Source organism: Moschus berezovskii, chromosome 20, assembly GCF_049115385.1.
Source record: "Moschus berezovskii isolate FMDL1 chromosome 20, NW_MosBer_1.0, whole genome shotgun sequence".
Taxonomy (NCBI): domain Eukaryota; kingdom Metazoa; phylum Chordata; class Mammalia; order Artiodactyla; family Moschidae; genus Moschus; species Moschus berezovskii.
In genome coordinates this window covers 58591746-58604011 of record NC_142479.1, presented here as the reverse complement: position 1 = coordinate 58604011, position 12266 = coordinate 58591746, and the positions used below count along the sequence as shown (strand labels likewise).

Below are 12266 nucleotides of genomic sequence, written 5' to 3'. Positions count from 1 at the left end.
GAAAGAACACAGTAAGCCAACCTAGAATCCTAAACCGAGCAAAATCATCGCAATCCAAGAACAACACCCCAAATAAACACTTTAAAGCAGACACAACGGGAAGATAATTACCGGTAGACCCACACCAGAGAAATTCCAAAGAAAAAGCATTCCAGATGGAAGGTCAGAGACATGAAAAGGAACGAACAACAAAGAGGGTGGTAAACACAACACAGGTAAACATGTAGGTTAGGCTAAATGAACATAACCATAAAACAGATCCAATAAAAATCTGTGTGTTCTTAAAAACATATATATACAAATGGTTAACACATGACTCTCATTTATCAAAACCCATAGAACTATACAACACAAAGAGTAAATCCTAATGTTAAACTAAGGACTTTCCTTAATAATAAAGGTATCAATACTCATTGATCAACTGTAACAAGTCTACCACATTAATGTAACATGTTAATAATGGGGAAACTGGAGAGATGGGATAGTAGTATATGACAACTCTGTACTAACTGCTCAATTTTCTGTAAAATAAAGTCTACTAATTAAATATACATACATATACAATTAAATATAGAACAGCAGCATGTGAAGTGGCGAGGAATAATGAAGTTAAAGGTCCAAGGCCCTTATACTGACAAAAAGGAGGGCAGAGGTATTGATTAACATCAATCCTTGATATAAAGGATCCATACTGTAATTTCTGTGGTAACTAATAAAAGAGTACATAATTTTCAAACTAGAAGAGAGGAAAAATGAAATGTTAAAAAACAAATAGCTGGCAAAATTTTGAAGATGGGGGAAACAGAATGAGAACTTTATCTTTTATTGTAGATAATAAACGAAAAAAATTTCAACAGAAAGTAGAAGAATCGTAAGAGAGATTTTGAAAGAAACCTAAGAAAAATTTAAGCCCAAATACTTCCCCAGTGGCTCAGCCATAAAGAATCTGCTTGCAATGTAGGAGACTTGCAGAAGATAAGAGTTCGATCCCTGAGTCAAGAAGATCCCCTGCAGTAGGAAATGGCAACTCACTGCAGTATTCTTGCATGGAAAATCCCACGGACAGAGGAGCCTTGTGGGCTACATACAGTCCACGAGGTCGCAAAAAGTTGGACATGACTGAGTGACTAAACAATACAAATATGTCATTACATTAAATGCAATTCCAGCCAAGAGTCTGGAAACTACATTAAAACAAGAAACATGCCTATTTGGATGACAACTATTTTTAATTCAACTGTTTCCCAATTCGACAAAGATTTATTCAGTATATACAATGTGCTGAGCATTTGAACAGTCAGAAATAAAGGCAACATCCATGTTTTCAAGGGGACTAACAGGGAGAACAAATGTGTTACAATAAAGACAGGTCATCAGGTGCTAATAAGATAATACAACTAGAATTGGTGAGGCTATCCAGAAAAGCTCTACAGAAGGGATACCTGAATTATGCTCTTAAGAGTAAACTAAAAGTTCATGTGACGAGTGAAAAGGAGCAGTCTAGGAGACAGCACTACAGGTCAGGAGACCAGTCATGGTTTGAGCCAGCAGCACACAGCAGTGGGGGAGGAGACAGCAATCCATGAAGTTAAAAAGTCAGGAGTTTTAACTCCATCCAGTAGATAATGTGAAGCCTTTAACATAAGGGAGTAAAACAACATTACTGGTATTTTTAGAAATATAACTGGTAGCAGTTTACAAAAAGATGAATGAGGTGGGAGATACAGTTACAGTTATCAATGAGGAAGGTCTGGATTAAGGCAGTAGCATTGGGCAGACAAATGCTGGAGAAAGAAGAGAAAAGAGCTGACACTTGACTACGTGTGAAATAAAGGTAGAATTCAATAAATTTTAAAGTACAGATGGTCCCTGCCTTACGATCGTTCCATTTAACGATTTTTCAATTTTATGATGGTGCAAAAAAGATACACGTGCAGTGGGAACTATACTTCAAATCTTGAATGTTCATCTTTTCCTGGGCTAGTCATATGTGACACAATCCTCTCTCACGCTGCCCAGTGGTGAGGGCAGCCCAGCTACCAGTCAGCCATGCCATCATGAGGGTAAGAGAACCAATACACTTTCAACCGTTCTGTACCCAATCATTCTGCTTTTCACTTTCGGAACAAAATTCAATAAATGACATGAGATATTAAACACTTTATTATAAAACAGGCTCTGTGTTAGATGAGTTTGCCCAACCATAAATTAATGTTTAAGTGTTGTGAGCATGTTTAAGGTAGGCTAGGAGAAGAAAAGGGCAACCCACTCCAGTGTTCTTGCCAGGAGAATCCCAGAGACGGGGGACCCTGGTGGGCTTCTGTCTATGGGGTCGCACAGAGTCGGACACGACTGAAGTGACGCAGCAGCAGCAGCAGGCTAAGCTATGATAGGTTAGGTATGTTAAGTGTATTTTCAACTTACAATGGGTTTATCAGGACATAAGTTGAGGAAGATTTGTAAACGAAAAGAAGAGAACATAAAGGCAAACATAATAATAAATTTAAGGATAGTTACTCTTAAAACTGGTATAAACGTAAACTATTTTTCAGCATTTATGCTTACTGACCATCTAACTATGTACTAAATGTAAACACTTAAACATATTTTTAAAAATTTCCTGCACTGGCATGTGAAATAGCTAACACTAGGTATCCATAACTGACACCTTCTAATTGATACAATTTACTACATGACAGGAGAAAGGTTATCAAATGGTTCAAGCTCTTTTCAGAAGTCAGATGTGATTATTTAAAATGATCATGTATCACACACATTTATAAAAGATAGGAAATGAGTTTATTGTGCCAAAAGAGGGAGTCCCACTTTTCATGGTTCTCATTTCACTCTTCTCTTCAACACCAACACACTTTTTATTCAATACAACTGAAACCAAGGACATTAATCAAAGAAGTAAGTTATAGTTACAAATGTTTTCTTTGAACTTAAAGTATAGAAACATTTATTCTGTTGCCTATAGGCCTGTTGAGTTACAGATCTACCGACTGTAGTTTCACACTGTCTTACACAAACCACACCCATAATGCATCATCTACTATTTCCAGTTTCGATTTCTTTAAACGTGAAGCAAGAACTTTTAAGATACTTGCCAAGTATCTAAATGAAGAATTCTTCCAGGTTAAAGAAAAAATTATTTTAATAAATTTTTACAGTTATCTCCTTATTGCCTCATTTTATATTCAGTCTTTCCAAGGTAGATAACTTAGTTTTCACAGAATCAACAATTCTTTCATTGTATGTCAATGGTTATCACAATTTTGTATTGAGCCATATAATTATAACACAAGTGCAAGTTGTCATAAAGTGGTCCTTGGTAAGTCTATAAATCAACTGGTGGGAGCAATGCACTGGGCATCAGTTAGCATGTCTTATAAAAAGAGAAGGAATGTTTATTAAGACTAGTATCCCTGTTATGAAAGATCTAAATTCATTTATTGCTTTTCTTGTACTTGGGACAGTATCTGGCACACAGAAAATACTATGGAAGTATTTGTTACTATATTAGCATTAAAATTCAACTAGGTACAGATAAATATTACATGCAAGAGCAGAATTCCACCTACATTACAGTCTCCAGAATCACAGAGATGAGACTACCTGTATTTAAGTAGTCTAAAGGGGAGAGAGTAGGGAATATAAACTGCACTAAGTTCTCATTGAAAACATACAAATACAAGGTACAGTCAGTTTCACATTACTGGAAGTGGATTATCTCGTACTTAAAGGAAGAGATCTTAAAAAAAAAGAAGCAGCGTTCACATGCCAAGTCAATAAGACATGAAGAAGTACGTTCATTACCCAATTAACCTATCATCTCAAAAATGCTAAGAGAACGGTTACAGGTCGTCCTAAAAAGTGGCAGCTAGAGTAGAGGAGGAAAGTCAATTACAGCTTCACAGTGCACGTCAGGTTCCTTCCCTCTATTACCCACTCACTGATGACAGAAAGCATCAGTCTCTTAAACAAAACCACATGGCACATCCCAAAGTGCGTAACAAATGCTTCTGTTTTACCAGTTACTATAAATATTAAACATAAAATTAATGTGCATAAATGCAATGAAAGAAAAATTTAATTTGCAAATAACCTAAATATAAGCAAAGAGCAACTTAAATACTGCAAGCAATAAATGTGGCGGCATGGCCATTTTCTTCTAGCCTAAGTTTTGTATATCTAATTTGCAGGTGCAAAACACTCAAGGCAACATGACAGAAGATCTACAATCACCAGGAAGTTCAAAGACTGCAGCTACTTAAAACATCCTGTCCACTAGGAAAGAATCCACAGTGGCACCAACTTTCTTCCTTCTATGGACATCAAAAAGTACTGAAAATGTTACGAATAGTTAGGAGAAACTCAAGAGACAGCCATGCGGCTGCACCAGTCCCACTAGATGGCACTGTCACAGCAAAGCCACTCTGCTCTCCCACTTCCAAGGGCTGAAAGCACTCATGATCTCTGCAAAACTGAAAGCTGTCATCAACACAGCGACATCCTCACTGAGAAATGATGACCCATAATGAGGAATTCCAAGCTAGAAGGAAGCGTCTATCCAAAAGCACCTTTTTTCCCAGTACCATGGCCCCCTCCCCGCTCCTATTTCAAATAAGCGGTCTGAGAGAAACAATGGCTTGCATGCATAAGAAGCCCTACAAAATGGAGATTTTCTTTTTTCTCTTCCTAACTACACAAAGCTACAGGATAATTACTTGCTTTTTTCCCCCCAAGTTTCTTTGCTACGGGTAAAAACTCTCCTAGTGGTCCAAGAGTAACAGATTTATTGTAATCAATATACTTATCATGACGGGAAACTTCAAAATAACACAATTAACGATACAAAAACATTTGGATAAAAATGAACTCCTGTTAAACAGATTGTTTTTTGACACCTCAGTTACATGATTTTAGCTGGGCCTGAGCAGCAGAATTCACGATGTTACTCATTCCCATAACTTATGCTCTACCTCATGGGAAGTATATACTTGGATACAGCTACCAGGAACCTAAAACCAGAAGGAAAGAAAAGCATTCTAACAAAGCCCAATTAATTTAAACCGTATACAATTTGAATACAAACTTACTCTTACACAGTGGGTGAGCATTTGAAGAGACAGATTTGGATACAAGACTTTTACTGAATTACCAGCAAAAGTCATTATTAGGCAATCAACTGAATCAGAGATCAATTTAACACTCAAATATACTACTCAAGTACAGTTGAAGCTACTTCACCTAGATAAGAGAATTCAGTCATGTAACTAACATATAACGACAGTCACGAGCACAGCAACTCTAAAGTGCCACAAAAGTCAGTTACTTAAAGAGGCCAAGAAACCAAGAATTACAAAATGTGTAACAAATCCTGTGTTCCTATAGTACCTCACCACAGGTCTAATACAGCTCCCAATCCAGTTATCCTCTATCTATTCCACGCTCCCCTCTACAGTAAGGGCTTGGAAGCACTATACGGAAGTGTCATCCCTAACATCCTGCACGATGCCTAGTACGCAGCAGGTATTCAATATCTACTGAATGAACAAAAACTATCAAGTTTTTCCAGCCCACCAAAATTATGACACTCATCAAAGCAGTTTTTCTAACTAAACTTTGACAAACACCTTCTCCTTTAAGAAGCTACTGACCAAAGCATGAGACTAAGATCCAAGTTGCCATGAGAAATAATATTTCTTGGAAAGTACAGGAAGAAGTCAAAGATGAAAAATTCTCTAGTCTCAGGTCCAAGTAAAACAACATCTTAGATTGGTGAAGCTTTTAAATAAAACATCACAAATATATCTTACATATTGTACTAAAATCATAAATAGGTTTTATACTTTGTTCTAAAGTCCTCCTATCAGAGTAGAGGGGTGAGGCAGCAGTTTCATAAAGAAGCACAGGAAGCCATAATACTGCCCATGAATGGGGCCTGATCTTATGCTACTGGAACAAAAACAGTGAACAAGAAGGGAAAATACGAGGAAAGGAAAAGGAGTCTGGGGTACAGTCATGAGGAATCTGCTAACCTGCAGATCTGGAGAGGTGACATAGCAGGGGCACGTTTTTCAAAACTCTACACGTAACCATACCAAAGCCCAGCGCAATGAAGCTATGCCAATACCTTTTCATTAGCAGTTTTTATCTGAGTGACTGAGGAGTTTTGACAAAATATGGCATAGAATCGAGACACATCCTGTTAGTATCCTTGCAGTAGACCCATGGGAAACCTCTCCCACATTAGAGGGTAAAAGGAAGCATATATTTCCACACAGAGTACCTTCAAGTGTCCTGTTAAATGAGTGGAACAACTGATAGGATTTAAAAGTTCTCTGGAACTGTGAGCCAGATCTTCTCCCCGTCAATGTATCTGTATGATCCATCCAGTTTGCTCTTTGTTTTTAAATGTGTTTAAAGTTGGCTATGAGCAGTGTTCATTATCATCATTTTACTCACCTTACTAACACCAACTCCAGTAAACCTGGCCTCTAATAATTCCTGCCGTCGGGGGTCCAGGCTATGCAATTCTTCCATCATTTCTACTGAGAAAGAAAAAATAGGTTGTGAGACCGCAAAAGCTAAAACATGAAGAACCAATTCTTGGATACAACAAAATGCATAGTAACTATTTCGCAGAATATTCACATACAGGTAAACCTCAAGTAAATATAGCATACAAGTAATAAACCACAAAGCACTATATCAAATAGTAATTACATTTAAAGTTACAAAGTGGCTCAAAAGTCTTCTTCTGAGGGTCACTTATTCTTAACTAGTTCTGATTTGACTTTAACAGCAAAAAACCCCCCTCAAACCTTTCATATAATCTCTGTAAAAGCTGAGCAAAGCCTAGCTTACAAAAAAAGAAAATTTCTTCTATCAACCTTTGAATTAGGTAAGTACTTAAGGATATTTCCTTCCCAAACACACAAGAACTAGTTCTTAAACTAAAAATATGAATCATTAATAATAACTTCAAAATAATTCAGCATGAATCAGAAGCTACTAATACCTTAAAATAACGCTATTATATTATGCCTTTCTCTGAGCATGAAAAAAGGAATTAATTACTTCATTTTAATAGAGAACCCATGGTAAAACCATCAACCTGCATCCACTCAGGAAATTAGGATGGCTCCATAACCACCCCTTTACAAAATCTTTCTCTGCCACTCCCTGGAGCAGTAGGTTGCTCCAGACATCTGCTTTTAGCACTCCTTCCAAGCAGGGAGGGGCAAGAGGACACCATTTTTAAACTCCTTCCACGACCAATTAATGCACAGGCTACTCTCAGCAAATACCTCCATCGTTTGCAAGAAATCAACTCTTGCAGAATGCACTGGAAATCGCCCATATATTAAAAGTAGAAAAGGTACATATACCATTACCTACAACCCCTTTGAACATATTACTAAATAGCTATTGGAATTATTGGCATGATTTAAAAGTTCACTGAAAACATGAATTAAACATGCCCCTCTGCAATCTAACAACTCCACAATTTTCAGTAACAGCCCCTACAAAGCCTCCAGTTTCATTTCCCTTCCTGGATTGAGAGCCTGGGGCAAAGAGGAATTAAAGGGTGGCAAATTAAAGTTTCACCCACACAGACAAGTGCAGGTTAGAGAGGGAATTAGGAAATTCTCAGAAGGGTAGAAAGGTATCTTAGAAAAGAAAAGAGAAAAAGAAAAAAAGAGAGATTGAGAGAGTGTTTCCCTAAGTGGCCTTCCTCGAGTCTCGCCCTGCCCTAATCGAGGCCGGAATGGCAGAGGTTGCAGCCTCCCTTCAAGCCCCAGGGTCTCGGCACGTTTCCTAAACCTCCATCCCCAGGCCTGGCCCGGAAAATGACGCCCCAGCGGTTATTCCATTTAATGTCAACTCATGTTAAGGAAAGATCCACTCAGTCTCATTACAGCAGGGCCTTGGGCTGGGATCCTCCCTGTAACCCACAGCCGGAAAGCAGGACCGATGGGGCCTGGTCCCGGCGCCCCTCGTCTCCCGCCGGCTCCAAACTTTCCCCAACTCCAGGCCCACCTGTCACGGAGGGAGGGCGGGCCAGCTCTCGGGGGCGCCCGGGAGGCTGCCGGGGCCTCCAGCTGCCCGGGTGACCCCCTCTCCCCGCCGGCCGCAAGCCCCACTCCCAGGCCGGGGCCGCCTGGGCCTCTCCCATCTTCGACCCGGCCCCTCGGCGACCCGCAGCTCTCGGGAAGCCCCTCCCGCCTCAGCGCCGGGGAGCTGCGGCCCGGCGCCGGCCCCCGGGTGGGCCCGGGCCGCAGCCTCCTCAGCCGAGGGGGTCGCCCGGACGGTTAATACCTCAGGCCCGGCGCCCTCCCCCGCCCGGGGCTCAGCCTCTCACCTGCCGCCGCCGCTGCCGCCGCCGCCGCTCCACGCTCCTCCCGGGAGGGGCCCCGACCCGACCCGGCCGCGGACCGCTCTGCTCTCCCCCTGGGCAGGCCCGGGGCGGAGCCGGGGCCTCTCCTGAGCGCCGCAACCCCCCGCCCGGGCAGCCGCCGCCGGCGCCGGGCTCCACGAGAGGGCGGGCGGGGGAGGGGGGCCTCGGAGGCCGCAGATCCCCGGGCTCGCGTACAGAGCCAGGCGCCTGACGCGGGCCCGGGCCCGGGCGGCCGCGGGGGGCGCGGGACCGGTCTCCTGGCGCCGGACAAAGGCCAAGGGAGACGCAGAAGGGCCCAGGCTCGGCCGGGAGGTGGGGGCCCGCTCGGATAGGGGCCACTCGGGTGCGGCGCGGAAGGCGGGGGGGTCGGAACCGCTGGAGCCCAGGACCCGCCTCCGGCCCCTTAATCCGGATCGGTTCGGTCCGGATTAGTAGTGATCGGTGTAAACACACTAGTGAAACCGCGTGTTTCCTCGCGAGATTTGCACGGTTGGGAGGCGGGGGGGTCCTGGGGGGGTGGGGGAAGTGCCGACAGTGGGGGAGGAGGGGGAGGGGACGAGGAAGGTGGGGGGGTCCCCGCTGCCCCGGCGCCCCGCCTCCTCCAATCAGCGGCCGGCCTGCCGGGCAGGGGTTAACCAGGGGACCCCGCGCCGGCGGAGGAGGCCGCCGCCTCGCCGGGCGGCTGAGGGCGGGCTGACGGGCGGCGCCGACGGACGCACCGCGACGCGAGGGGAGGTCTGACCCGGCTGGGCCGGAGTCCCGGAGCCCCCGCTCCCGTCTTCGTAAAATCGGCCCCAGCCCCGCGGGACCGGCCCCAGCCGAGCGGTTGGGCCGGCGCCCTGGGTCGCGGACCAACGCTGGAGGGGCCTCGCTGCCTGGGCCGGGCGCTTCCCGGATCCGCCTCGCCGAACCCCGCGCCCTCCTAATCCCTGATCTCCACGAGTTTGGGTGAGAAGTGGGGTTGCTCTGCCTGGGATGGATTTTAGAGGGAGAAAGCCGTGAGACGACGAACCCCGCCCGAACTTCCCCGGAGACGCCCAGTTAGTGAGTTGGCTGTGTCCCCCCGTGTTGGCTAGGTCCCACGCCCCGCCACACTCCAAACTCACCGTCCTGCTCCCCAAATCCACGTTTGCGCCGTGGAAAGCGGACAGAGCTTCACCGCCACGTACCTGGTTGGCAGGGCGTCTTTAGGGTCAAGTGGTGCTCTGGGATCAAGGCTGAGCCCCCACCCCTACCACAGTGCTGCCCTTCGGAAGGCGGGGGGGAGGGGGTGCGGGAGGGGTGCTGCCCCAAAGGGACTCTCTCGGTGCGCCCTGGGGGAGGTTCCATTTCAACCTTTGATTAAAAACAAGGCTCTCCTGGGTACTTAGGGGGCTCTAAGAATAAGTGCTAGAATGGGGAAAACAGGCCTGCCCCTCAGTGTCTACCAAGGAATGGGAAATAGGCAAGGGTGCAGTAGCTTTCAGCTAGGCGGCTTCCTACACAGAAGGTTCCCATTCTGACGGCCCACCACCAGAGAAAAAAATCACATTCTCCACCGACATCTGAGCCAGGACTTCTACGCAGATACCCAACTTTTTATTTTCCTCTGATGCTTCCTTGATCAGACGTCTGAAGATGTGTGACAACGAGTGGCTTGGGGAAAATTCGTAAAATGAGCAAGAGCCTTGAACTTTTCTGGGGGTAGGCAAGTACTTCAGGTGATGTTTCTGCCTTTCTTTCTTCCTTACTCTTAATTCTTCCTATATTCATGGAACACAGACCTGCTGAAAGGGCAAAGGATGGCAGTTTACTTATTGTTAGTTGTCCAGCCTTCTAAACCCTTGGGCACATTCAAGCACTGTAGAAAAAATCCATTCAGCCAAGAGTCACCTTGCTTCAAATCCCAGCCAGGTTGGGCCTTGCACACACATATTTCATTTCGATAGAGAACAGTGTTTGAAGAGGAAGGGGAGAGCGAGTTCCAGGCAGAGGGTAGGAAAAAGGGCGGGCTTCCCTGGTGGCTCAGAGGTTAAAGCATCTGCCTCCAATGCGGGAGACCCGGGTTCGATCCCTAGGTCGGGAAGATCCCCTGGAGAAGGAAACGGTAACCCACTCCAGTATTCTTGCCTGGAGAATCCCATGGATGGAGAAGCCTGGTAGGCTACAGTCCACGGGGTCGCAAAGAGTCGGACACGACTGAGCAACTGAACGGACGGAAAGGACTATCAGGGGAGCAGGAGAACAAGACTATGTTCCTCTACAACTCAGAAAAGAAAAGCACATGAGACGAGTTCTGTCCTTACAGTGAATGGTCAAAAAAGTAACTCCTTAAAATGACACTGGAACATCTCAAAAGAGAAGAGTTTAAGAGAAAGAACACTGGACAGAGTTGGAGCTGAGCTCCAGGCAGCTCCTCCACAAACTGCTTGGGCCCATTACCTAACCTTTCAAGTTTCGCCAAACTCATCTGTGAAGGAGTTTGAACCAGAGGATTCCCAGAGTCCTTTCCAGGTCTAAAGGGCTATGATTCCATTTTTTGAGGTAACTATGAAAAAATAAAAATAAAACTAGTCATTGAAATTCAGGAAAAGATGAGATTTTGTTTCACTTTGCCTAGTGTGTTTTTCCCTGCATGTCAGAAAACTGACACTATCATAGGCGTGTTCATGGCCCACTCCACATCTAACACTCATCCCAGAGGAACTGATCATAGGAATTTCATGAATTTGCTTCCCACAAAAATGGTGTGCTTCTGTTTGTTCTTTAGTCGCCCAGACCTGTCCAACTCTTTGCAACCCCATGGACTACAGCATGCCAAGCCTGTCACTCACCATCTCCATCAAGTTTGCCCACATTCATGAACATGGCATCAGTGATGCCATCCAGCTATCTCATCCTCTGATACCCTCTTATATGCTTCTAAACTACTAGGCTTCCCTAGTAGCTCAGATGGTAAAACATATGCCTGCAATGCAGGAGACCTGGGTTCGATCCCTGGGTCAGGAAGATCCCCTGGAGAAGGAAATGCAACCCACGCCAGTATCCTTGCCTGGAACATTCCATGGACAGAGGAGCCTGGCGGGCTACAGTCCCTGGGGTCACAGAGAGTTGGACACGACTGAACAACTAACACACATAAGCATACAAGTGAAAATATCAGATACTAACAATCAGAAAAAAGAATAGATGGATGATTTTGTTGTGGTCCAGTGGTTCTCACGATGTAATTTAACCTTGGGTTCATGAACCCACTTGTTTAAAGTGTGTTGGCTCACAGAGCACCTTTGTGAAACTCAGCTTGTCAAAGGCTGGCAAATGGTGACACTCCCCATGCAAAGCCCAGTTGATATCAGAAGGCTCAAACATGGATTCATCTAGATATTCCCATTGATCCTGCCTTCATGGTAGCATATGACAAGTCCTCCAGGTCTATGTTCATAGTTACAGAAGGGACAAGGGAGCTGGCGTTCCCCAAGCTGTGCTCTGCAGGTCTCAACAGGTTAAATGCTTTAAAGGAACTGGATGTACATTAGTCCTCAGGATTCTAGGTTAAAGTTAAGTGGAATCCTTTATTTCAGTACTTCTTAGAACCTAAAATGTATAATACACACAAGACAATCTCCAGGAGGGGGATTGGGGTATCCACTGGTTTCTAATTTGATTTTTTGAACCACCACCCTGGTAATTTTTTGATTGGTTGGTGGTTTCTGATACTCATGGGAGATACTTTGAGAAAGACACTGGAGAAAACTAGTTTTAGCCCTTCTTTGCCCTTTCACCTGTACCACACTAATGAATGTCCACAATCTTCTTAAATGCTTCATAATATCCACCATCTTCAGTGAAAAGACTGGCATGTTTTACCAAGCAGGGGACC

The 12266-nt window shown here is 44.7% G+C and overlaps 1 protein-coding gene across 8 annotated transcripts in view; it reads right to left on the bottom strand.

The window, feature by feature from the left end:
- TLK2 (tousled like kinase 2) overlaps positions 1-8865 on the bottom strand; it is a 118495-nt gene extending 109630 nt beyond the window's left edge. For 4 of the 8 annotated variants that reach the window (XM_055408145.2, XM_055408148.2, XM_055408147.2 and 1 more), the window contains exons 1-2: positions 8050-8200; positions 6472-6557 (exon numbers count right to left, since the gene is read on the bottom strand). In XM_055408145.2, coding sequence (XP_055264120.1) covers positions 6472-6557; positions 8050-8185 — 222 coding nt within the window. In that variant the 5' untranslated portion in view covers positions 8186-8200. Of the gene's footprint in view, positions 1-6471; positions 6558-8049; positions 8201-8371 lie in introns of those variants that run through there. The other 4 variants (XM_055408152.2, XM_055408155.2, XM_055408151.2 and 1 more) reach the window with 2 other exon arrangements.
- Between the last annotated feature and the right edge of the window lie 3401 nt (positions 8866-12266).